This window comes from Bufo bufo, chromosome 8 (genome assembly GCF_905171765.1).
Source record: "Bufo bufo chromosome 8, aBufBuf1.1, whole genome shotgun sequence".
In the NCBI taxonomy this organism is placed as follows: domain Eukaryota; kingdom Metazoa; phylum Chordata; class Amphibia; order Anura; family Bufonidae; genus Bufo; species Bufo bufo.
In genome coordinates, this window is record NC_053396.1 from 179636517 (window position 1) to 179660009 (window position 23493).

The window sequence follows — 23493 nt, forward strand, 5'->3', positions numbered from 1 at the left end:
GAGTCCAAAAGAGACCATAGATGACGGCCAGGACGATGGCACCAAGGGAAACACACAAGAAGTAGGCCACGACGGTGGCCAGCCTGACCCATTGTTTGTTGTTGAGTATGGTCTTCACCTTTTTGTCCTCTGAATAATTTGGATCCTGGTTGGGCACAGTAATAGAATCCACATCCCGGTGCGTCATTATTTTTCCAGAGCTGGGAAATTCGACTATTATCTTCTTTATCTAATCCACATTCTAGACGGCTGTTTCGATGCAGCGGATATCAGCGACGCCAGGAGCGAGTGACCATCGGTGCAGCTGCCTGGATGAGAATGAAAGCACTGATCTGTATTCCCAGGGAGAGGCTGGAATCTCGTCAGCACCATCATCACACTCTGAAACCCTGAGTCTTCCAAGCCTTCTGTCAGCTTCCCCCCTGCTCTTTAAATGCATTTGGTCTATTCTGGATGTACCCTCGAGGAGAAGTGAGAATTACATTTACGTCACAAGGTTTTCTGCTACATTATGCTCTCCCTGTGCTGAGTGATAGACGGCAATGGTCTAAATCAGCAACATCTGATGAGTCCTTCTCCTGCAAAATGGTCTAACATTAATACATTAGAAATAAACTTGGCATCCTGTGCACCTGGCATCAAAAAATGTATAATCCAGCAGTATAATATAGATTTTCACAAAATCAGAAGCTGAGGGAATTGATTTGCAAATTCCTAATACCTTTGCATCTCAATCTGATGTTCTTCCAAAAAAAAAATTAAAAAACCCCACAGATGATGCATTAGAGGAATTCTGATGCTTATTTTATTCTTATGTTTGATTAGAAACATATTTTTTAGGCTAAAAAAAAAGGTCAGTTACATTGGGGCAAATCTTTGTTAAGATTTTTACAGTGAGGGACATAAGTATTTGAACACCCTGCGATTTTGCAAGTTCTCCTACTTAGAAATCATGAAGGGGTCTGAAATTCACATTGTAGGTGCATTCCCACTCTGAGAGACAGAATACAATCAGGAAATCACATTGTATGATCTTTAAAGAATTTATTTACCTTGCACTGCTGAACATAAGTATTTGAACACCTGAGAAAATCTGTGTTAATATTTGGTACAGAAGCCTTTGTTTGCAATTACAGAGGTCAAACGTTTCCTGTAGTTCTTGACCAGGTTTGCACTGCAACAGGGATTTTGGCCCACTCCTCCAGACAGATCTCCTCTAAATCTGTCAGGGGCCCAGCAAGGGAGGGGGCCCATCCCAGTGCCAGCAGAGGCGTTTTTTTTTTAATCTTATCAAATTTTTAATTCCCTAACCTGGGCACCTTGGTGTGGAGGCTGGGAGTGGGCAGAGTTTTGGGGTGGGTGGCGGGGGAGGCCTGTTTGTGTCTACACTCCATAGCTGAAGGACCTTTGATGACATCATAGTCATGTGATATTTTCAGCAGTGGAAGTGGAGGTAGGACCTGTGATGAGGTCACCATCATGTGACCAATGCAGAAAGAGGCAGCGCTCAGCAGTGGAGAGCTGTGATGCCATGGAATGAATGTAAGTGTGAGAGAAATGCTGGGAGATGTGGTTCTCCCCATTATACTTCCTCCCTGCTTAGTGGGAGGAAAATATGTTATTTAACTGGGACTGTATGTTAGAGGGGCTGAAGGGAGGGGAGGGGTGTCAGTTACATAGGACTGTATGTTATAAAAGACTATAAGAAAGATATGTTTTTTTACATGGGACTGTATGTTATAGAGATTAAAGGGAGATGACTGGTGTTATTTACATGGGACTGGATATTTTAGAAGACTGGAGAGTAAAGAGTGATGTTATTTATATGGGACTATGTGTTGGAGGGGGGTGAAGGAGGGGATTTAAGTTATTTACATGGGACTGTATGTTTGTTATAGAGAACTGTAAGGAAGATAAGTTATTTACATGGGACTGTAGGGAGAGGACTGGTGTTATTTACATGGGACTGCGTGGTATAGAAGACTGAAGGGAGAGGAGTGAAGTTTTTTTCATGGGACTGCATGGTATAGAAGACTGTAAGGACGATAGGTTATTTACATGGGACTGTATCATATAGAAGACTGATGGGAGACGACTGGTGTTATTTACATGGGACTGCATGGTATAGAAGACGAGAGGGAGAGGACGGGCATTATAATTTATGGGGGCACTACAGAGATGATTATAACTCCGGGGGGTACGGCAGGAGGTATTATAATTACAGGGGGCACTGCAGGGAACATTATAAATACTGTGGGCAGTGGTGGAGGGCATTACTACTACTGAGTGTTCTATAGAAGTGCCTTATAGATTATAAGAGGTGCCCTATAGGGAGGCTTTATTAGTACTAAGGGCACTGTAGGGAGCCTTATTACCACTAGGGATACTATTTAGGGGTGGCTTCCGCCTGGCAGTGAGCCTGGTGATGTCACTGGCACTAATGGACATGCTTTAACGCTGCCTTAGCCTGTAAAATGGCTAGGGCAGCGCTAAAGCCACCCATCAGTGCCGGTCAGTGTTGGGCCCATGTTCATATATGCCTGCATTATTGAGAAAAAAAATATATATATTTGAATATATGTAAATGATCCTCTAGGAGCAACAGGGGTGTTACCATTACACCTAGAGGCTCTGCTCTCTCTGCAACTGCCGCTCCCTGTCTACTTTGACAGTAACTGGCAGTGAAAATGTCATCCCACCGGGCTATGTTAAAGTGCAGAGGGCGCGGCAGTTATATAATATAATAAAACATTATTTTTTTGAGCAATGAACATGGGACCAGCACAGATGCCTAGAGCTGCCAAGCGCACACATAACAGGTCAGTCCTTTAATTGTCCAAGGGTATGAGGGAGTCCTGAGGGATAGCTGAAGGCCTAGGGAATATTTTACGATCAGCTATGGACTTCATTGGTAGGAGAAAGCTGGCACTAAAGTTCCTAGGGCAGCATCAAATCTAAATATGGACCTGGCTCCACAGCAGTAGCAGGATGTAGTGTCACCCATCACACTGCTGGTCTGTGTATGAGGAAGAGCGGTGCGGCGGGGAATCTGCTCCTCCTCCTACACAGACCAGCAGAGCAATGTGAGACACTACATCCTGCTGCTGCTGTGGAGCGCCAGCGGCTGAGCTGTGATCCTGAGGAACTAGGTGAGTATATTTTTTTAACTTCCTGTGAAGGGGGCACATATCTGACCATTACTACCATGAGGGGGCACATATCTGGACATAACTACTATGTACTGGCACAAAGGGGGAATAATTACTATGTGGAAGCATTAAGGGGACTGGGTATGTATAGTTATGCTTTGGGCAGAGTTAGAGGCGTGAACTAGTATGAAAAGAATATATATACAGTGGATATAAAAAGTCTACCCCTGTTAAAATGTCAGGTTTCTATGATATAAAAAAAATTAGTCAAAGATAAATCATTTCAGAACTTTTTCCACCTTTAATGTGACCTATAAACTGTACCACTCAATTGAAAAACAAACTGAAATCTTTTAGGTGGAGGGAAGAAAACAAAAATCTCATTGTTAAAAGGTATCAGTCAGGAGAAGGGTACAAAAGAATTTCCAAGGCATTAGATATACCATGGAACACAGTGAAGACAGTCATCATCAAGTGGAGAAAATATGGCACAACAGTGACATTACCAAGAACTGGACGTCCCTCCAAAATTGATGAAAAGACGAGAAGAAAACTGGTCTGGGAGGCGACCAAGAGGTCTACAGCAACATTAAAGGAGCTGCAGGAATATCTGGCAAGTACTGGCTGTGTGGTACATGTGACCACAATCTCCCGTATTCTTCATATGTCTGGGCTATGGGGTAGAGTGGCAAGACAAAAGCCTTTTCTTACGAAGAAAAACATCCAAACCACATCTGAAGTCTCCCAAAAGCATGTGGGAAAAGGTGTTAAGTTCTGATGAAACCAAGGTTGAACTTTTTGGCCATAATTCCAAAAGATATGTTTGGTGCAAAAACAACACTGCACATCACCAAAAGAACACCATACCCACAGTGAAGCATGGTGGTGGCAGCATCATGCCAAGGGGCTGTTTTTCTTCAGCTGGAACTGAGGCCTTAGTTAAGCTAGAGTGAATTATGAACAGTTCCAAATACCAGTCAATATTGGCACAAAACCTTCAGGCTTCTGCTAGAAAGCTGAACATGAAGAGAAACTTCATCTTTCAACATGACAACGACCCAAAGCATACATCCAAATCAACAAAGGAAGGGCTTCACCAGAAGAAGATTAAAGCTTTGGAATGGCCCAGCCAGAGCCCAGACCTGAATCCGATTGAAAATCTGTGGGGTGATCTGAAGAGGGCTGTGCACAGGAGATGCCCTCGCAATCTGACGGATTTGGAGTGTTTTTGCAAAGAAGAGTGGGCAAATCTTGCCAAGTCAAAATGTGCCATGCTGATAGACTCATACCCAAAAAGACTGAGTGCTGTAATAAAATCAAAAGGTGCTTCAATAAAGTACTAGTTTAAGTGTGTGCACACTTATGTAACCATATTATTTTATTTTTATATTTTTTCTTCCCTCTACCTAAAAGATTTCAGTTTGTTTTTCAATTGAGTTGTACAGTTTATAGGTCACATTAAAGGTGGAAAAAGTTCTGAAATGATATATCTTTGTCTAATTTTTTTACATCACAGAAACCTGACATTTTAACAGGGGTGTGTAGACTTTTTATATCCACTGTACATATTGTAAACATATTCACAAGATGTTTTTTATTTGCACATATATGTTTATATTTGTATTTTTGGTTTGGGGGCAGGGGGGGTCCAGGTACATCCTTTACACAGGGGCCCTTTGCTGCCTGTGTCCGCCCCTGCTTCACAGTAGGGATGGTGTTCTTGGGATGCAACTCATCCTTCTTTTTCCTCCAAACACGACGAGTGAAGTTTAGACCAAAAAGTTCTACTTTGGTCTCATCTGACCACATGACTTTCTCCCATGCCTCCTCTGGATCCTCCAGATGGTCATTGGCAAACTTCAGACGGGCCTGGACATGTAATGACTTGAGCAGGGGAACCTTCCGTGCAATGCATGATTTGAAACCATGACGGCGTAGTGTTCTACCGACAGTGACCTTTAAAACTGTGGCCCCAGCTCTTTTCATGTCATTGACCAGATCCTCCCTTGTAGTTCTGGGCTGATTCCTCACCTTTCTTATCATCAGTGATACCCCACGAGGTGAGATCTTGCATGGAGCCCCAGTCCGAGGGAGACTGACAGTCGTCTTTAGCCTCTTCCATTTTCTAACAATTGCTCCAACAGTTGATCTATTTTCACCAAGCTGCTTGGCAATTTCCCGTAGTCCTTTCCAGCCTTGTGGAGGTCCACAATTTTGTCTCTGGTGTCTTTTGAAAGTTCTTTGGTCTTGCCCATGGTAGTAGTTGGCGTCTGACTGACTGTGGGGTGGACAGGGGTCTTTAAAGAGCTCAGACAGGTGCTACTAAGTTAGATGAATGAGTGGAGTAGAGGTGGACTTTTTAAAGGCACAGTAACAGGTCTTTGAGAACCAGAATTCTTGTGTTTCTCAGGTGTTCAAATACTTATGTTCAGCAGTGCAGGCCAAATAAATTCTTTAAAAATCATGCAATGTGATTTCCTGATTTTTTTATTTTCATTCTGTCTCTCAGAGTGGGAATGTACCTACAATGTGAATTTCAGACCCCTCCATGATTTCTGAGTGGGAGAACTTGCAAAATCCCAGGGTTCAAATACTTCTGTTCCTCACTATATGTGGGTGATTTGTGTAGAGAAGATGAAGTGTAGCGTTTGCCAGATAATTACGGATCCACAGACTCCATACATGAGATGTCACAGAAAATCTGATTCTGGCAGTGAATGGATGACCTGACAGGAGGCTCTCAGACTGTGTTCGCTGGGAACAGTCAGGCTGACATTTATACAGAGAGAATTAAAGCGCCCATCCAGGCTCTCCTTTCCAAGGCTCATTTTCCCGCAGAAATGACCTGATAATCATCTTTTCCTCCTGGTATTTTTTTAATCTGTATTTATTATGATTCTTTCATGTAAATCCACTCTTCCTGCACTTACTTCCTGCTGAGCCTCTGATAGATTTGGCTTCTAAACAGCAGCCAATCAGAGGAGGCAGAGCTGCAGGCTAGGGTCCCAGGTTCGAATGGCTCAGGCTGGGGTCCCAGGTTCGAATCCGACCAAGGACAACATCTGCAAGGAGTCGGGTCAGGGCAGCATATTGAACTAATTAGGAGACAAGGGGCCAGATTTATCATTAGCTCAGGTCAGAATAATGGAGTGAAAAAGTCCCCCAAAAAGTCCCCAAAAAAGTCCCAAACGCTAAAACTGCGCACAAATTTGCAACTTTTTTCTGCTCTGCACTATGCTCGCCAGTTTTCTGAAAGTGGGCGTGTTTTCTTATGTAAATAAATCTCTAGACAGATTTACTATTGGGACTTTTTAAAAAGTCGCAAAAAAGTCGCAATTTCACTCCAGTGAGGACTTTTTAATAGAACATGCAACTTTTTCATAAAAACTTGCGACTTTTGTAAAGCTGCTTACTGACGGATAAACTGCTACCGACAAACCACATTTATTACAGTCTTAAAGGGCCGATCATAAATCTGACTTGGCTAAAACTGACTTTAGCCATATGTGAAAGTGGAGTGAGCTGTCAGAGTAATGATAAATCTTGCCCAAGGGGTGTGTCTCAGACTACCTTACATTCCCTGTTGGTTCTGTAGCTAAACTGTTGTGACAAGCCACAGAGGAGCAAGATCTGAGGAGGTAATCATCCCCTGTAGGTACTGACTTACAAAGTATCTTTGAAGTTATGACTGGACAGTCACTTTAAAGGGGTTTTCCAAGACATTTATGATCAGTAGGGATCCAACACCCGGGACACCGCCGATCAGCTGTTTGAAAACGCATTGGCACTCACACTGACATATTCCAATGGGGCTCACAAGTTCCCTATCAGTATGTCTTTGCAAACATACAAACTCCATGCAGATGTTGTCCTTGGTCGGATTCAAACCTGGGACCCCAGCCTGAGCCACCGTGCTAGATCGTTGGGGACCAAGGAGGAATTTTAGGCTTGGACACTGCTCTATGTGTGATTTTATGCACAGAGGCACACAGGTACGAATGGGCAGTATGGAACATACAGTTAGACAAAACAAAGTTTGTTGTTTATGTTGTTTTCTGCCCATGCGGACGTTTCTACATAGGTAAAACTTACAGAGCCCTATATGTGCGTTTTAGGAAGCATAAGAAATCAATAGAAACCGGCATTGGAGCTACACGTCTTATTGAGCACATACATGACATGCATCAAGGAAGGCAAGAGGTCCTAAAATGTGCAGGCATAGAAGTAGTTAAATTACCAATGCGAGGAGGAGATAGAAAACGTATCTTATTACAAAAGGAAGCTGAATAGATTATAACAATTAATGCCATGGGGTCATTAGGTTTGAATGATAAGAATGACCTGACTGTCTTTATATGATTGATTCACTTAATGTTTACAAACTGTTTGTAGATGTGATTGTTTCACCTGTCTGGCTCTGACGTGGTGGTGGGAGAGAGGTATTTACCCCCACCACCACCACCACCACCACCATGTCACGGGAGGCTTGACAAAGTGCTGTTTAGCGAAAAACGGCTGTTGCCTTGTGCTTCTGTGCAGGGACCCGCATCTGCTGTGATTTTAACCTGGAATAAAGCTGAAAGTGGAAATAAAAATATATGGTGAGTGGGGCTATTTCTCTGTTCCTCTTTCAAAAAAACTGCGATTCAACATTATATTAAGCTGAGCACCACCATAAACACTGCAAGACAGATCGTATGGATGTGAATCCTGCTGGACATTAAACCACATTGAGCAGTGCCGACTGTGTTTCTACACTTTATGAACATTTTAATATATAAAGTTGAGTGTATGTGTATGTATGTTTGTCCGCTGAAGGAATCCGCACCGTCGCATTTACAATCACAAAATTTGGCACACAGGTATATCAGGTCTCTAGGACGTACTGTTCCGGAGATATTCCCAAAAAAATGCATTAGCCAATAGAAGCTTGGTCACATGATCCTTATCAGCCAATAGAATTTCGCAGGCCTTTAGCATTCACATACACAGTTTGACACAGGTTTTCATAACAACTCAGCCATTTATCTTCACTGTTGTAGGAGAGCTTTAAAGGAAATCTGTCACCGGGATAATCGCTATTGAAGTAAAGCCATGGCCTAATAGCACTTATTACCTTATTTCCAGATGTTCCTTTGTTCCAGCAATAGATGTTTTTTATCCTCTGAAAATCCAGTTTATTTGGTATGCAAATGAGCCAGTAAGGTGCCCAGAGGGGCGTCACTCTTGCAGGAAGAAGCCCAGACACGCCCCCTGCCACAATGTGTCCACCCTCAAAAGACGAACTTAAAACCTAGCCCCCAGGTCTCACTAAGCCACACCCCGATCCAGTTAGGCCACGCCCCCATCCCACTCCTCAGCTGACGGAGATTGAAAAAATCAAGGTAAAAATCAACTTCTGTCAGCTGCAGAGGTGGGAGAGAGGGTGAATTTCTTCCTGCAGCTCACACTTAGACAGCACAGTGCTGCTGTCTTAGAGTGAGCTGTTCAAAAGGACACGCCCATGATCCGGTTATGCCACGTCCCCTCCCACTCCTCAGCCGACAGAGATTGAAAAAATGAAGTTAAAAATCAACTTCTAGGTCCCGCTAAGCCACACCCTGATCTGGTTAGGCCACGCCCCCTCCCACTCCTCAGCCGACAGGGATTGAAAAAATCAAGTTAAAAATCAACTTCTGTCAGCTGCAGGCGTGGGAGGGAGGGTGACTTTCTCCCTGCAGCTCACACTCAGACAGCACAGTGCTGCTGTCTGAGAGTGAGCTGTTCAACAGGACATCCTTGTGTCCGTCTAGGCCCTGCGCCAGACGGAGGACAGGGAGTCTGAAAGTCGGACTCTCAGGCCTAAAACTGGACCTCTGACCACCCTAGGGGCAGGCTGCTGTGGAGGTCACAGTTAAGGGGATGGTCCGCTATGGAGGTCAGTGTTAAGGGGCAGATTGCTGTAAAGGCCACTGTTAAGGGGGCAGGCCCCTGTGGAGGTCACTGTCAAGGGGGTGGTGTGCTGTGAAACTCACTGTTAAAGGGGAAGGTTGCTGTAAAGGTCAAAGTTAAGGGGGTGGGCTGCTGTGGAGGGACGGGGCACTGTGGGGAGGGGGGGGGTCAGTGTTAAGGGATGGGGGACTGTGGAGGTCACTGTTAAGGGGGCGGGGTGCTTTAGATATCTTTTAACGACACACACAAACATTAAGTCCTCATGCACACGACCGAGCCGTTTTTTGCGGTCCGCAAACCGCGGATCTGCAAAAAACTGAAGCCACCCACGTGCCTTCCGCAATTTGCGGAACGAAACGGGTGGCCCATTGTAGAAATGCCTACTCTTGTCCGCAATACGGACAAGAATAGGAAATGCTATATTTTTTTTGCGGGGCCATTGAAGTAAATGGGTCCGGACCCGAGCCGCATTTTTTGCGGAGCACAAAAACGGTCGTGTGCATGAGGCCTAAATGAAATAGATTAAATATACCTGAGCAAAGCCAGGTCCTTCACCTAGTAAAAAAATAAAAACAAAAAAATACTTAAAGATTACATAAAATTAAAGCCCCCCATGTATCATCGAAAAAATGCACAAAAATTATTCACTTAACCAAGTGGAAAAAACTGTTTCAAAGACGCATTTGCTAAAAAAAAAAAAAAAGAAGCAAAGTAAGCCTGGTCAGGAAAGGGGTTATAATGCCCAGTCTATGAGCATCTATGTGTATAGGGGGTTGGGAGAGATAGTGGTCGATAGCTATTCTGCCTTCCTGCTGCCACCACTAGAGGGAGCCAACTGCATAGGGATTTCTACAACTATGGATTTATATCGTTGTATCCATAGAACGGTCTGTGTATAGAGAGATTTCAAGGTCAGAGAAGCGATGGAGACTCTTGTGACATCGACTGCCAAGTAGTCACAACCCCTGATAATGACTGGTGTCCATTCTGCCCATCAGGGCATGGTTATCACACATACCTAGTCGCACTCACTTTCACAGCCCCGGGACAAATGACACAACTCAGCGGTACGGTGTATGCTTACTCTCGTATATTGCAGCTAATTAACAGTGTTCGCTGCTGAGCAACTCAAACTACATAGAGAATGTGCAAACCTGACAATGCAGCATGGAAGAGAAGAGATGCCTATGTATACAAGGTCAGTATATACAGAAATACAGAGCAGGGATGCTGTAGGCAATAAATACATTTCCATACATTAAAAAATAATCACAGTGTATAGATTTTATGTGAACAGACACAATATAGCAAATGATGAAGGGTTGAAACATACAGATCACAATTCTAGGGTCTCCAGATACCGTTAGATGTCCGGGATAATAATGACATTGAGCAGACAGCAATGTCTGTATCCGAGTCTTTGAATCCTCAAGTTACTTAAAAGTCGAGCCTCTGATAAGGCTTAGTGACTACTAATATGGCTGTCACCGCAGGGGGTACACGGGTGGTCACCCAGTTTCTTTTAGAATCACAAATAACCATTCTACTTAATTATGTAGTAATAAGTCCCCTGTCACATCATAGATGGTGGAAAAGCCATATGAGAGCTATACTGGCAGCCATATTGGTGGTCCCTAGATTTTTTCACGCTTAAAATGGACCTAAAGCTTCACTTACAAAGAAATGATCCTTAAAGAGGACCATTTATCGGTTCACACATTGTGAACTAAGTGTCATGATCTGTACAGCGGCGCCCGGGGATCTTACTGCCGCTCCGTTCTCCCGCTATGCCCTTCGGTATGTTCGGTCACTGGGTTTATAGTAGGTGGAGACAAAGGGGACTTGGTTATGGTAGGAGGAGACTGCCCTTGTTCTCGTGGGCGTCTCCTTCTCCCAGGCTGTGAGCTCTGCGCTGCGATTGGCCAGCGCTACAGCCTGGGAGAAGGAGACGCCCACGAGAACAAGGGCAGTTTCCGCCTACTATAACCAAGTGACCGAAGATACAGGAGGGCATAGCAGGAGAACGGAGCGGCGCCCAGGGATAATAGTAAGTGCAGTGAGATCCCTGGGCGCCGCTGTACAGATCATGATACTTAGCTCACAATGTTTGGACCGATGAAAGGTCCTCTTTAAAGGGGTTCTGCACTTTGTTTTAACTGATGATCTATCCTCTGGATAGATCATCAGCATCTGATCGGCGGGGGTCCGACACCCGGGACCCCCGCTGATCAGCTGTTTGAGAAGGCAGCGGCGCTCCAGCAGCGCCGCGGCCTTCTCACTGTTTACCACCGACCCACTGATGTCACGACTAGTATTAGTACTAGCGTGGGCGGAACTAAGCTCTGTTCACTTGAATGGAGCTTAGCCCCGCCCACGCTAGTTGATACTAGTCGTGACGTCACTGGGCCGGCGGTAAACAGTTAGAAGGCCGCGGCGCTACTGGAGCGCCGCTGCCTTCTCAAACAGCTGATCGGCGGGTGTCCCGGGTGTCGGACCCCCGCCGATCAGATGCTGATGATCTATCCAGAGGATAGATCATCAGTTAAAACAAAGTGCAGAACCCCTTTAAAGGAGTTGTGTCACGAAAAATATCCTACATTTTTCAAATCCAGCACCTGGATCCTTTTGTAATTGCATGTCATTAAAAATTTTGTATAGCCAGTGAGCTAGTCAATAAAATGTATCTGTATAGCATAGAAACATAGAAACATAGAATGTGTCGGCAGATAAGAACCATTTGGCCCATCTAGTCTGCCCAATATACTGAATCCTATGGATAGCCCCTGGCCCTATCTTATATGAAGGAAGGCCTTATGCCTATCCCATGCATGCTTAAACTCCTTCACTGTATTTGCAGCTACCACTTCTGCAGGAAGGCTATTCCATGCATCCACTACTCTCTCAGTAAAGTAATACTTCCTTATATTACTTTTAAACCTTTGCCCCTCTAATTTAAAACTGTGTCCTCTTGTGGTAGTTTTGCGCCACCTGCTGTTTGTTCTTTTCCTTATTTTTTTGTCCATCTCACTGAGCTGGTTGCATGTGCTCAGTTTAAGGCCTTGTGCACACGGCCGTATGTATTTTGCGGTCCTTCACAATTCTGCTTTACTACTGCTATCCATAAAGGGTATTTGTCAGTAGGATTACGCCTATCATGTGACGTGCCACTTGAGGGACACCTCACCGCATTGGCTGTAGGGGTGCACATGATCATCGACCGTGCTGGATGTTTACCAGCGGTGCTAGAAGTCCGGAGAAGCCAGCGGTGGACCCTAGGAGATGGAGATGAGTGTCAGGAAGCAGGTAAGTAGCTTCACCTGACAGGTCCTGCAGGTGGGGGTGGGGTATAATGAGGTTGATTGTGCTGAGTGAAACAACCCCTCTCTTTTTGAAATCACTGGCCCCATTTTTGAGTTTATGTCATACGCTAATGAGGCGTTCAGTGCACCGATGGGTGAGCTAAGCGCCTCTGAGCAGTGCCTCGCCACTACCTTTTGCATTAGTCACTCCCCCTCCCTTTAAGAGACAGGGCCAGACATCTTCACTGTCTTCCTGCCTGTAATCCTGCGCATTCGCCAGTTAATCTTCAAACAGCGCATGTGCAATACATCTTTAGTCAGCTTTCCCCAATTCTGAGTCAATGGCGCATTACAGGGAATAAGTCAGAGAGGATGACTGACCTCTCCCTCAAGGAGAGGCTCAGGGGACAAGCAGTGGTGAATGGGTGCTTCGAGGAGTTAGGCCCACCTTCCAGTGCACTAAATTCCCCTTTACCCCATAAATGAAACAGCAGATTTCTCAAAAATGGGGCGACGGATTTTAACAAGGGAGGGGGTCATTTCACTCAGCATGATGAACCCTAACAGACTGTATGCCTGATTTAATAGGCTTGATCCAGCTGACAGATGTGGGGTCATTTATCAAACTGGTGTAAAGTAGAACTGGCTTAGTTGCCCATAGCAGCCAAACAGATTCCACCTTTCATTTTCTAAAGGAGCTGTCAAAAATGAAAGATGGAATCTGATTGGTTGCTATGGGCAACTAAACCAGTTCTACTTTTCACCAGTTTGATAAATGACCCCAATGCTCTTTAAATTGCTAAAGCTAGTTTCACTCGGCCATAACAGAGATGCATTTTAATGCCGAGCTTAGGGTATATTCAGACGGCTAATTCTCTCTTTGTAGACACTCTCTGCTTTGACTGTTAGGGCCTCGTCTATTGACTATTTGGGGGAGGTTTTCTAAAAACTGTCTAAAAGATGAACCATCTTTGTTGCCTATAGCAACCAATCACAGCACAGCTTTCATCTTTGAAGAGCACTATAAGAAATTAAAGCTTAGCTGTGATTGGTTGCTACAGACAACAAAGACTGTCCCTAATAGAGTATCTAAAAATGGTTTCCGTACACAAAATGATCCATTTAACGCTAAAGGCAAACTGTAAAATGATGAATAAAGGTGAACCTACCCTTTAAGGGTATATTACTATCATTTGTAATATTATTTTTGATGGACTTCCATGTTTAGTGATTTATTTGTGTCCCAATATATTCAGTCAAGGACTCTAGTGGCTTCCATCATGAACATGATTGTTCCCCAGATCATCCACTTGTCAGAAATGATTTGTATTAACAAATTTCAAAATTAATAAATTAAAAATGAATTGGGGGATTCTGGGACGCTCCCCAAGTAAGAATATAATAAATATATATTACTGTAAATCTATATATTACTGTAAATAAGGAAGCTTCATCACTGTCTTATTCACTGCACAATTATTGAAAAGACCTCTTTACCACCATCTAAAGGCTGAAAATAAAATAAAAATGTTGTGAGCATTGACATACATTGAGGTATGTAAGCCCTGCCCCCATTTATGGGTGGATCTTGCATAAGTCCCACCCATTTTTTGGCTTGGGACAGTCCAAATTTGTCAGGACTGTCTCTGAAAATCAGAGACAGTCCTGGAAAATTTGAGACTGTTGGTTACAATGCACATAGAGTGAATGTCCACTCTTCAAGGAAATATCCTATAATATCCTATAATTCCATAATAATTATTGTGTGATAACCCTTTGAAACACATTTTTAACCTAAATTAGTTCAAAATGATGTATTAATTATAGTCCTAATATATCTTTACAGTGTTTCAAGCAGTTTTTCAGATAAAGACCTCCCAATCCCTTACATAGTCAAAAACGATAAAATGCTGTCTGCCTGCAGGCACCACTAGAGGGAGCACTTAGTGTATACTGTTGAAAGCTCCTAAGCTCCCTCTAGTGGCCGCTGCAAGCAGCCAGAGTATTATCATTTGTGGCTATGCAAGAGATTTGGAGGTTTCTATAGAACAAAACTCAGGTCTAGGCAAGTAAAAAAAAAAGTGCATACTGGAGCTACAGTGGTATGGGAGATTTACTTTAAGGGCCCGTTCACACAGTGTGTTTTACTACGGAATTTCGATGCCGACAGAAGTGCCAAAATTCTGCTGAAAACCCGTCTGTGTCCTTTCTGTCCCCCATACATCCCAATGGAAGGCAGCACAGAGGATCACAAAGCGGCGGCTTAAACCCATGGCCCCACCGAGGACAAACATGTCCTTTCTCAGCATGGCCTTTCAGCAGCCACTCCCTGTTCCTCAGCGCTGCCTCACATTAAGATGTATTTCGGAATGGCTGTCTGCTTTAAAATTCTGCGGTAAAACCCGCCATGTGAACAGGCCCTTAGAAAGTTATACGTTTTTAGCTTCTTCTGTCAGATGGGTTCTAGGTGTGTACCTCAGTCAGTAGGCTGCATGTAAAGCTGCAGCCTACTGGTGAATACAGAATTTAAGAACACGTACAGAGCATTGCACAGTCAATATTTCGGCAATAAGTGAGGCGTTCCAAAATGCATTTCCAAAGTAATATTATATAGGATGAGTCTAATAATTAGTATGTCACTTGTAGTGCATGGACACAGCTGTGCCTAATATTGCCTGTAAGCAGGTTCTCCACAGATGAAGATACTCAGCCTTCCCCAAAGACCCTTCCTGCAAGCGTTACTAGCCACCATAAAAACACCGGCATGACCTGGAGCAATAAATATAGTAGTGGACTGGAACATAAGTGTTCACGTCAACCCAAAGCTTGCTGTGGGTGAATGCATGTCTGGACAGGGGAGATGCCTGAGAAACGTTTCGGTGAAGATCTTGGTCAGGATGATGGTGGAACCTCCATAATTTGCTACAGGAGGAAGAAAAAAGACAAGATGATCTGTTATGATCATGTGGACAGTGATCACCAGGTCTTGGCGCTATAGATAATACGGTTGAAGCATGAACACAGTATATAGTAGAACATGCATTGTACATATAGACAACACGGCATAAAGTAAACAGCATGCATAGGAAAGCCAAGGAGATGTATGCCCCCATGCGGTCAGGAAATCGAAATAGCCCTATAATCATATCAGCGGAAACATATACCAGGCCATGCATTGCGATTCCACTTTCATTCAGGGTTGCAGATCTCTTTCATCTCTTGTTGGTGGGTCCCATAACTATCTTCCCAGTACGATGACCAGTATACACTCATAGCACCACATATAACAGACATTGGTGCCTTGTTTCAAGCATTTTTTCTGACACAGACCTCCATCACAAACGATAAAAATCTGGCTGCCTGCAGTCACCATTAGAGGGAGTACTTACTGTTGAAAACCCCTAAGCTCCCTCTAGTAGCAGCTGCAGGAAGCCAGAGTTATACTATTTGTGGCTATGTAAGGGATCTGGAGTTCTGTATAAAAAAAACTCAAAAAGTACATGTCAAATACTGCCACCGCCTTATGCAACTCATAGATAAAGCTGCAATACCGTATATCCACACCAGACGGAAATACTGCAGATTAACCACAGTGATGCAACAAATGTGCAGCATTTTATTGTATCAGGCAAGCCGATGAGATTTGAAGAAATCTCATTCAGGCACTGCAAGAAAAAAATCCACAGCCTAAACTGTCCTCTAGTGCGGGTTTTAAATCCACAGCACATCAATTTATGCTGCAGTTTCCCTCTGTGGAATTCACCCTTTGCAATGCAGAGACTGAAATCCTTGGCAAAATCTGCATCTAACTCATTTGCATTGGATGGTTTTATGTCCCATGTGGACGTACCCTTCAAGGTGGTCATACACATTAGATGAAATGAAGGGCCAACACTTTGATTTTGGTGGGACTTGCTAACTATCTTATATGTTTGAGGCTCACCAGATTATCCGCTAATGGCAGATGATAGGGGACAGAAGTAATGGGCGTGCTTGATCCTTTTATTCTCAAGGGCGAAAAGTAGTTTAGCTTACTCTCCGGATGCATGCTTGACCAAGCATGCATGTGTATGAGGGGGTTAGAAGGAATAGATTTTGCATTTGAATACACTAGAAGACCACAATAAAAAAAATTGTATCCCTGGACCATTGATAAGACACTATAGGAGACATTTATTAAGACCGTCGTTTTCTACGCCGGTCTCAAGTCCCTCTGCGCTGCTGGAGGAAGCGCCAAAATTAGGTAGAAGAGCAGAGCTCTATAAAATTTTTGGCACCTAATCCAGCAGGCCGTGCGATATACTGCCCTCTACGCCAGCCCTCTTGCTGGCTTAGCCATTTTCCATGCCGAAAACCCACCTGCTTCCCCGCTCATGTCACACTCCCTTTTCTCATTACTTTAAAAAGGGACCTGAGAGAAGAAAAGTCACAAGTTTTGCCGCACATAAGCCGGCAAGATGTGCGACACCTATACTCCACTTTTGGCGTGAAAAATGTCCCCGTATAAGTCCTGGTTACATATTGCATTAGTGATGTGGAGTAGAAGGTCATTCCACACGAGGACAGGATATGATATGACATTACAATATCACAGAGTCTATCTGTATATAAGAGCAGGTAATGCACATACACTGCGTGCAGAATTATTAGGCAAATGAGTATTTTGACCACATCATCCTCTTTATGCATGTTGTCTTACTCCAAGCTGTATAGGCTCGAAAGCCTACTACCAATTAAGCATATTAGGTGATGTGCATCTCTGTAATGAGAAGGGGTGTGGTCCAATGACATCAACACCCTATATTAGGTGTGCATAATTATTTGGCAACTTCCTTTCCTTTGGCAAAATGGGTCAAAGAAGGACTTGACAGGCTCAGAAAAGTCAAAAATAGTGAGATATCTTGCAGAGGGATGCAGAACTCTTAAAATTGCAAAGCTTCTGAAGCGTGATCATCGAACAATCAAGCGTTTCATTCAAAATAGTCAACAGGGTCGCAAGAAGCGTGTGGAAAAACCAAGGAGCAAAATAACTGCCCATGAACTGAGAAAAGTCAAGCGTGCAGCTGCCAAGATGCCACTTGCCACCAGTTTGGCCATATTTCAGAGCTGCAACATCACTGGAGTGCCCAAAAGCACAAGGTGTGCAATACTCAGAGACATGGCCAAGGTAAGAAAGGCTGAAAGACGACCACCACTGAACAAGACACACAAGCTGAAACGTCAAGACTGGGCCAAGAAATATCTCAAGACTAATTTTTCTAAGGTTTTATGGACTGATGAAATGAGAGTGAGTCTTGATGGGCCAGATGGATGGGCCCGTGGCTGGATTGGTAAAGGGCAGAGAGCTCCAGTCCGACTCAGACGCCAGCAAGGTGGAGGTGGAGTACTGGTTTGGGCTGGTATCATCAAAGATGAGCTTGTGGGGCCTTTTCGGGTTGAGGATGGAGTCAAGCTCAACTCCCAGTCCTACTGCCAGTTTCTGGAAGACACCTTCTTCAAGCAGTGGTACAGGAAGAAGTCTGCATCCTTCAAGAAAAACATGACTTTCATGCAGGACAATGCTCCATCACACGCATCCAAGTACTCCACAGCGTGGCTGGCAAGAAAGGGTATAAAAGAAGAAAATCTAATGACATGGCCTCCTTGTTCACCTGATCTGAACCCCATTGAGAACCTGTGGTCCATCATCAAATGTGAGATTTACAAGGAGGGAAAACAGTACACCTCTCTGAACAGTGTCTGGGAGGCTGTGGTTGCTGCTGCACGCAATGTTGATGGTGAACAGATCAAAACACTGACAGAATCCATGGATGGCAGGCTTTTGAGTGTCCTTGCAAAGAAAGGTGGCTATATTGGTCACTGATTTGTTTTTGTTTTGTTTTTGAATGTCAGAAATGTATATTTGTGAATGTTGAGATGTTATATTGGTTTCACTGGTAAAAATAAATAATTGAAATGGGTATATATTTGTTTTTTGTTAAGTTGCCTAATAATTATGCACAGTAATAGTCACCTGCACACACAGATATCCCCCTAAAATAGCTAAAACTAAAAACTACTTCCAAAAATATTCAGCTTTGATATTAATGAGTTTTTTGGGTTCATTAAGAACATGGTTGTTGTTCAATAATAAAATTAATCCTCAAAAATACAACTTGCCTAATAATTCTGCACTCCCTGTACAGTGAGGAACAGAAGTATTCGAACACCCTGCGATTTTGCAAGTTCTCCCACTTAGAAATCATAGAAGGGTCTGAAATTCAAATTGTAGGTACATTCCCACTCTGAGAGACAGAATAATTGTATGTTTTTTAAAGAATTTATTTGTCTTGCTCTGCTGAACATAAGTATTTGAACACCTGTGAAACAGAAAGAATTCTGGCTCTCAAAGACCTGTTACTGTGCCTTTAAAAAGTCCACCTCTACTCCACTCATTAATCTAACTTAGAAGCACCTGTCTGAGCTCTTTAAAGACCCCTGTCCACCCCACAGTCAGTCAGATGCCAACTACTACCATGGGCAAGACCAAAGAGCTGTCAAAAGACACTAGGGACAAAATTATGGAACTCCACAAGGCTGGAAAGGGCTACAGGGCAATTGCAAAGCAGCTTGGTGAAAATAGATCAACTGTTGGAGCAATTGTTAGAAAATGGAAGAGGCTAAAGACGACTGTCAGTCTCCCTCGGACTGGGGCTCCATGCAAGATCTCACCTCGTGGGGTATCACTGATGATAAGAAAGGTGAGGAATCAGCCCAGAACTACAAGGGAGGAGCTGGTCAATGACATGAAGGTCACTGTCGGTAGAGCACTACGCCGTCATGGTTTCAAATCATGCATTGCACGGAAGGTTCCCCTGCTCAAGTCATCACATGTCTAGGCCCATCTGAAGTTTGCCAATGACCATCTGGATGATCCAGAGGAGGCATGGGAGAAAGTCATGTGGTCAGATGAGACCAAAGTAGAACTTTTTGGTCTAAACTTCACTCGTCGTGTTTGGAAAAAAAAGGATGAGTTGCATCCCAAGAACACCATCCCTACTGTGAAGCATGGGGGTGGTAACAAAATGCTTTGGGGGTGCTTTTCTGCGAAGGGGACAGGACGACTGCACTGTATTAAGGAGAGGATGAATGGGGCCATTTATTGTGAGATTTTGAGCAACAACCTCCTTCCCTCAGTCAGAACATTGAAGATGGGTCGTGGCTGGGTCTTCCAACATGACAACGACCCGAAACACACACCCAGGATAACCAAGGAGTGGCTCCGTAAGAAGCATATCAAGGTTCTGGAGTGGCCTAGCCAGTCTCTAGACCTAAATCCAATAGAACATCTTTAGAGGGAGCTGAAACTCCGTGTTGCTCAGCGACAGCCCCGAAACCTGACAGATCTAGAGGAGATCTGTGTGGAGGAGTGGGCCAAAATCCCTGTTGCAGTGTGTGCAAACCTGGTCAAGAACTACAGGAAACGTTTGACCTCTGTAATTGCAAACAAAGGCTTCTGTACCAAATATTAACACTGATTTTGTCAGGTGTTCAAATACATATGTTCGGCAGTGCAAGGCAAATAAATTCTTTAAAAATCATACAACGTGATTTCCTGAATTTTTTTATTTTTATTCTGTCTCTCAGAGTGGGAATGCACCTACAATGTGAATTTCAGACCCCGACATGATTTCTAAGTGGGAGAACTTGCAAAATCGCAGGGTGTTCAAATACTTCTGTTCCTCACTGTACACCCACCTCCCGCAGCAATACAGTAATCACCGTCACATAAGCAGATTACTAACAAGGCTGCCTTAATGGACAATGAAGGAGTCAACACTGCGGCTCTGGTCATGTATTATTGAGCGTCTTTCACTCTGTGCAGCTTTTAAGAAACAGGGAAAATACATAAATTATGTGTAATGTGGAAATATCACTTCCTGACTACTCGGTAACCATTGCAGCGCCACAGCAGATGATGATCTACCATCATTAGTGGTAAGAATCTGAAATCATCTATCCCACCTTAAAGAGTCCCCCAATAAGCTGGAATCATTTGAGGGTCACTAAGCCTAAAGTCGGGATTGCAGGGGAAATACAATATTACACGCCACCGAAAGGGGTTAGACGTATACCTTTAATAGCGGCTGAATGGTCATTCGGCTGGCAGCTATTCCGCCCGACTCATTCGTACACGTGCACAGGGGGGGCACCTAGCCTTTCTGCTGCCTGAGGCGAAAATTGAAAAGGCGCCCCACTCCAGCTGTAATGTTAAAGGCATATTGTGATACAGTTGACCATAGAGAGATGAGCACTTCCACAATGGAAGCGCTCATTTTCCATGGCGCTGCCAATGCCCCCACTTGTCTCTAGCTTTTACCGCCTGAGGCAGTTGCCTCACCTCGCCTCATTGGAGGTACATGTGCATGCTTAGTTTAGCCAGACGTGCGGGTGTTTTCAATGAGAAAAGGAAACTAAATTGCTGAAAGACCTTGGCAACGACTTTTCTCCTTTGAGAACAAAGGATCAGGCATGCTGAAATCCATGTCCAATCCTTACTTCGCTCAAACATCACCGGGGTATCGGCACCCCCAACAGACATAAGAATATTGTCCGGTCCTGCCTAAATCAGCAGGTTGGATAATGGTACCTTTAGGCCATTTTCACACTGGCATTATGGCTTCCATTTATAACAGAAGCCAAGACGCTGCATGACCGATCCACATGGTGACTAACAGATCCCACCTCATTTTCACATTCTCATAAATGGGGATCAAGTATAATGGGCGGGCTAATATAATAGGTGGGTGCTAACACTTACATTCACATGTTTGTTTGATTAATTATTTATTTGCAATCTATAAAAAAAAACATGATTTATATGATGACAACCTAAAGAAGGTGAGATGAATAGATCCCACAAGGAATCGCTTAATAATACCCCTGAGATTTACGTGGGCCATATATAATACAATAGTAATTGAAATCAGACTAATGGGGTCAAGAGACATTGACACTAAACCCACCCGGTCGCTGCTCTGATGGTTGGACGTGTAGCCCTTATCTCTGAACTCCTGACAGCTCATAAACACTCATTATAGCTAAATTCTTATTAAACTGATAGGAATAAGGTTTAAAGGGGTTATCCAAGACTAATATAGATCTCCCAGAGTGGCCAACCCTCAGTAGTGATAGCACATACTTGGTCTCTGGGCCTGGCTTCGGTCTCTGTCACTTCAGGGCCAGCTCTTACACTCCCTGCAGAGGTGAATCAGTATCTGTGGACAGGAGGACATGTGACTGCTGCAGCCAACCACTGGCCCCAGCTTTGACCTGCTCTCCTGGCATCATGCTCACGTGACCAGTTGGTGTGACAAAAGGGGAGCAGGTCACCGCTGCCGCCTGTGATCGGCTGCAGCGGTTACATGTCCCCCATCAACAGATGTTGATTTCAGTGCTGCAGAGAGAAGAAGAGCCGGCCCCGGAGTGACAGAGACCAAACCCAGCAGTGGGGACCAGGTATGTGGAACCACCACTGCAGATCGGCCACCCTGAGAGGTCTGTATTAGTCTTGGATAAAATGAGTGTTTTTGAGCTGTCATGAGTTCCGACATAAGAGCTATGCGTCAAGTCCATAGAGTAGCAGTCTGCCTGCAGCATTCTCTGCAGATATGCTGAAACGTAACCCTGTATGATAAAAACGGTTTACAATCTATTAATAAAGACCAATTAAAAACATGATTTTTAGCCCAAAATGAGTTCACGGCCTTTAAAAATTAGGGTGCTAAATGTGGGATTGGACCATCCCTTTTAATAATAGGTTATTTAAAAAAGGGTTTCCTACACCAGACAAGTTCGTATCTTGTCCACAGTTTGCAGGTTCAGTATTAAGTACTGGTACAATAAAATATTCATCTAGTTTTTACTAACCAAAGACTGATCAGACTTGAATGACTACCACTCTTCTACGTCAAAAATCTGCTCTTATCAGTTGTTGCTTCCCTTCCCCCACCACTAATGGCAGGTCATACACAATGTGCTACTGGTTCCATCAATCTTACTGTAATGAGTTAGCACTAGACAAAGCATGCAGAAAGAAAGCACAGCTGGTGGGTTAGCAGTGGCAGCAATACAGCCCCGGACAGCGACAGTGAATGATGACGTTCCACACAAGAGACAGATGCAAGAAAGGAGATGAGCGTTCAGACAGAGCCCTTTCTGTAACAAACCGTTTCATAGTCAGCAATGTGCACAGATTTTGCAGCTCCTTCCAGCACTTCCACAATTTGAGAGGTCTCCTGTGCATTTTTTTCAGCTTCAATTAAGACTGTTGATGAATTTTCTGCGCTTGGTGGTGTCTCATTTGCAGCTGGTGAGGTCTCTTCTGTGGTTAGAGAATTCACTGTTTCAGGAAAGGAGCTTGATTCTTCAGCAGGGGAGGTCCCTTCTTCAGCTGGGGAGGTCCCTTCTTCAGCTGGGGAGGTCCCTTCTTCAGCTGGGGCGGTCACTTCATGGGATAGGGAAATCTCTTCTTTTAGTGGAGAGGTCTCTCCTGCAGCTGGGGAGGTAACTTCATGGGATAGAGAAGTCTCTTCTTCTACTGGAGAGGTCTCTCCTGCAGCTGGCGAGGTCTCTTCTGCAAATAAATGTAATACAATCTGAGTATATTAACAGGGTACAAGCTGTCCACGAGCCAGGGAGACAGCTATGGACTGCAGAGACACAGGAAGAGACAGCTATGGACTGCAGAGACACAGGAAGAGACAGCAATGGTTAAAGGGAATGTGTCATCAGAAAATGACCTATTGTTTCAATCACACTCTTGTTATATGTTAAACATATTTGTTTATAATTTTTATTTTTTTTAACTTTTTATGTAATATTATTCCAATTTATTTTATTTTTTTTTAAATTTATTTTATGTAATATAACCCTGCGCTCACACTGGCCACTAGATAAAAATTAGGCCTCTTGCACACAGCCATGTGTCCCGCGTGGCCGTATTGTGGGCCGCATAAGGCGGGTCCGCAATACATGGGACATTGGCCGTGTGCATTTCGCATCACGGATGCGGACCCATTCCCTTGAATGGGTCCGCAAATCCGGAGATGCGGTGCGGAAGCACTGATCGGTAC

At 44.0% G+C, this 23493-nt stretch overlaps 1 protein-coding gene across 4 annotated transcripts in view; it reads right to left on the bottom strand.

Annotated features, from left to right (window-relative positions):
* Positions 1–12585: 12585 nt before the first annotated feature.
* Positions 12586–23493, bottom strand: part of CCDC9 (coiled-coil domain containing 9) — a 72737-nt gene continuing 61829 nt past the window's right edge. For 3 of the 4 annotated variants that reach the window (XM_040442172.1, XM_040442173.1, XM_040442174.1), the window contains exons 14-15: positions 22588–22994; positions 12586–15301 (exon numbers count right to left, since the gene is read on the bottom strand). In XM_040442172.1, coding sequence (XP_040298106.1) covers positions 15272–15301; positions 22588–22994 — 437 coding nt within the window. In that variant the 3' untranslated portion in view covers positions 12586–15271. Of the gene's footprint in view, positions 15302–22109; positions 22995–23493 lie in introns of those variants that run through there. The other variant, XM_040442175.1, reaches the window with a different exon arrangement.